This window comes from Cebus imitator, unplaced genomic scaffold (genome assembly GCF_001604975.1).
Source record: "Cebus imitator isolate Cc_AM_T3 unplaced genomic scaffold, Cebus_imitator-1.0 Scaffold535, whole genome shotgun sequence".
Taxonomy (NCBI): Eukaryota; Metazoa; Chordata; class Mammalia; order Primates; family Cebidae; genus Cebus; species Cebus imitator.
Window position 1 is genome coordinate 160,696 of NW_016107850.1, and position 3,710 is coordinate 164,405.

Consider the following 3,710-nt stretch of genomic DNA (forward strand, 5'->3'; position numbering starts at 1 on the left):
CAGGCTGGAGTGCAGTGCTGTGATCTTGGCTCACTGCAATCTCTTCCGTCTGGGTTCATGTGATCCTCCTGCTTCAGCTTCCCAAGTAGCTGGGATTACAGGCATGCACCACCAGCACGCCCAGCTAATTTTTGTATTTTTAGTAGAGACAGGGTTTCACCACGTTGGCCAGGATGGTCTCGATATCCTGACCTTGTGATCCACCAACCTTGGCCTCCCAAAGTGCTGGGATTACAGGCGTGAGCCACTGAGCCCGGCCAACAGGTCTGCATTTTAAAAACAATCACAAAATGCTGTCAGCTCAGTAGGCATCATTACTTGGTCAATTTGCTTCTTGAACTACTGCAGTGTTCTAAAGGTGTTAATTCTAACTGGAGACAACATTTCAAAATTTCACTTGCTATGGTGAGCCATAGTTACTGATGGGAGTATATGTTATTGTTTCAGTTGTCTTGGGGTAAAATAAACCCTGAAAAAGGAGGATAAAAGTGCTAGGACATTTGTGATAAATAATACGCACTGATAACTAGTTTGTGATATACTGAAAGGAATTCCTAGTTAAGATCTAGTCAAACTCAGCCTTAAATTAACAAATACACCAATAAAATCTTAAGGGTATCATTAATTAAGGGAAGAAGTGACAGCTATTCTTTTATTTTTTAAATTAATTAATTTATTAATTTAGAGGCAGGGTCTTGCTCTGTCACCCAGACTGGAGGGCAGTGGTGCTATCATAGCTCACTGCAGCCTCAAGCTACTGGGTTCAAGCAATCCTCCTGTCTCAGCCTTCTGAGTAGCTGGGACTATAGGCTCGAGCTACCATGCTTGGCTAATTTTTAAAATTGTTTGCATAGATGGGGTCTTCCTAAGTTTCCTAAGCTGACAAGGTCTCCCTATCTTGCCCAAGTTAGTCTTGAAAGCCTGGCCTCAAGAGACCCTCCTGCCTCAGCCTACCAAAGTGCTGGAGTTACGGTCAGCTATTTTTAATGTGTATCTCAAATACACTGTCAATAAATACAGGCTGAAAATGGCATAAGTCTAAAAAATCTAGACCTCACTTGCCAGCAGCCAATAGTGGTAGGCATTGGAGAACCACGTGCCAAGTATACATTTTCCAGGCACTGAGTACAGAACACCAGACTAAGTGCTGGGAGTAGCGGCGGGGGTAGGCGGGTGGGGGGTGGGTGAAGGAATTAAAAACTCAGCCCCTAACCTTGAAGAATATTTGATGAAACTAGAGAAGAAAGCAAAAATTTTAAATGCCTCTTCCAATGGACTAAAAAGATACGCTTCCAACTTTTAATTATCAAAATTATCATCCTAGAGAAAATGATTCAGTTAAATACCCCTACCACAAGAGTAGAAAACAACTTTTTAATCAGAAATTTCAGCTCAGGAAGCTTCCGAGACTGTGAGTCAGGGTATATCATTAAAATTTTGGCGTACACTGTTCACCACGGGAGAGAAAACACTTCAAAGATGTCACTTAGCACTTAGATAACTGCCCTTTAATGATGCCATGAAAGGAGACTGTTCACCTTATACAAGGAGCATCGTGTTACATCTTTCTTTCTGCAGTGTTCTTTTTCTCAATTCATTTGTTAAGCTATTCTAGTGGCTAAAAGAAGTAAATTTAGTGGGGAGGATGACAGAAATGTTATTAGTTATAACAGTACTAATATTTAGGAACTTAATAGTACTTAATACTATAACATCCCACTAGACAAAGGAGTATCTATTACATCTAATAATCATGAATTTTCACATACTTACATAAACAAATTCATCAAAACTTATTTTCCCATCTTTATTCCTGTCACCATCCAGCATGAGTTTCTGAATAATTTCTCTCACTTTATATCCTGGTAATGGCATATTAGCTTCCTTGAAAAGTTCATGAAGTTCATAGTCACAAATAAATCCGTTGCTGTTGAGATCTTTGTAAAAAAGGAAAACAAGCAAAAGAGGAAAAAAAAATTGAGAGATGCAAATTAATTTATTAAGAGTATTTCCCTTCATTTGAGGCTCAGTTCATAAGCTCACCTAAATAAAATATTTTCTTACTGTGTGGAAATGAGGTTGTTTGAAAGGGAAGTTGACATTTTAATGGAAAAAGCAAGGTTTTACATCATGTATCCTGTGATTTAAGCAATGCCTAAGTAGATTTACTTGATAAGAGCATCCCTAAGTTCAAGAAAGCATAGTTGGTTAATACAATTATTATTAACTTGGAACTAATAGGATTTTTTTTATAGATGAGTTTATTTTAATTTTATTTTCATTTTTTATTTTTCAGAGACAGAGTCTCAGCTGGACTGCAGAAGTGAGATCTCAGTTCACTGCAACCTCCCCTCCTGGGTCCAAGCAATTCTCCTGCCTCAGCCTCCTGAGTAGCTGGGATTTCAGGCACCTGCCATCATGCCGCAGTGCTGAGATTACAGGTGTGAGCCACCCCACCTGGCCAATTTTTTGTGTGTGTTTTTCGTAGAGATGGGGTTTCACCAGGTTGGCCAGGATGGTCTTGAACTCCTGACCTCGTGATCTGCCCACCTCGGCCTCCCAAAGTGCTGGGATTACAGGCGTGAGCCACCGCGCCCGGCCAGGATTTTTAAAAAAAGAATTAATAGATCATAAACCTACAAAACACTTGTATGGTATAGAATAATTTCTACTGTAACTACAGGAGTTTTCTGTTTCTTATTTATTTTATTTATTTATTTTTTATTTTTAAAGATGGGGTTTCACCATGTTGGTCAGGCTGGTCTTGAACTCCCGACCTCAGGTGATCTGCCCACCTTGGCCTCCAAAGTGCTTGGATTACAGGCGTAAGCCACCACGCCTGGCCCGGAGTTTTGTGTTTCTTATTCCTCCATTGCTCTAAAAGAAGTTTTATGAATTTAATGCTGAATCTGTTTCAACGTACACCTGAAATTAAGGAATCACCTTCAGTGCCCATTATTTTAAGTGTTAATGTAAACAAACCTTAATATAAGACAAACATAGTTTATAAAAATCAATGTACTACTGAGGAACGCAGATGTTTAACATGACTCTATAAAAACCTTTTAATTTTTGTACTACTGAAGTTTCTCAGAGTATGTCTCAAAGTGCTGATTAAATGAAGTTTATTCTTAAACTTTTAAAAATAGAAAAAAACACCTGATCAATCACCAAAAGTTAATTGATTTAGAAAACGGCTAATGTCCTGAGGGTTGTAACCACTTGAGTACATTATTTTGTGGATAAAGTTTGATGTTCACAAGTAATTTCAAATATCTTCTGTTCATAATGCCTTTTATTCCTTAGGTCCCACTGATTTTCATATGTAAATTTAATTATACTAGAAGGAAACAACCTGAATAGAGAAATGACTCAAGATGACCTTAGCACTGTTTAAGAAAATGTATTGTGGCCAGGCACTGTGGCTCATGCCTGTAATCCAAGCACTTTGGGAGGCCAAGGAGGGCGGATCACCTGAGGTCACCCCACCTGAGGTCACGACACCAGTTTGGTCAACATGGTAAAACCCCGATTCTAATAAAAATACAAAAAATTAGCTGGTGTGGTGGCAGGCACCTGTAATCTCAGCTACTTAGGAGGCGGAGGAAGGAGAATTGCTTGAACCTAGGAGTCAGAGGTTGCAGTGAGCCAAGATCACACCATTATACTCCAGCCTGCGTGACAAGAGTGAAACTCTATCTCAAAAAAAA

The 3,710-nt window shown here is 39.2% G+C and overlaps 1 protein-coding gene across 1 annotated transcript in view; it reads right to left on the reverse strand.

Moving 5' to 3' along the window:
• The window catches only part of PLS3 (plastin 3), a 92,825-nt gene that overhangs the window by 28,778 nt on the left and 60,337 nt on the right, over positions 1–3,710 (reverse strand). The window contains exon 3 of the mRNA XM_037733514.1: positions 1,774–1,937. Within this exon, the coding sequence (XP_037589442.1) occupies positions 1,774–1,937 (164 nt within the window). The remainder of the gene's footprint in view (positions 1–1,773; positions 1,938–3,710) is intronic.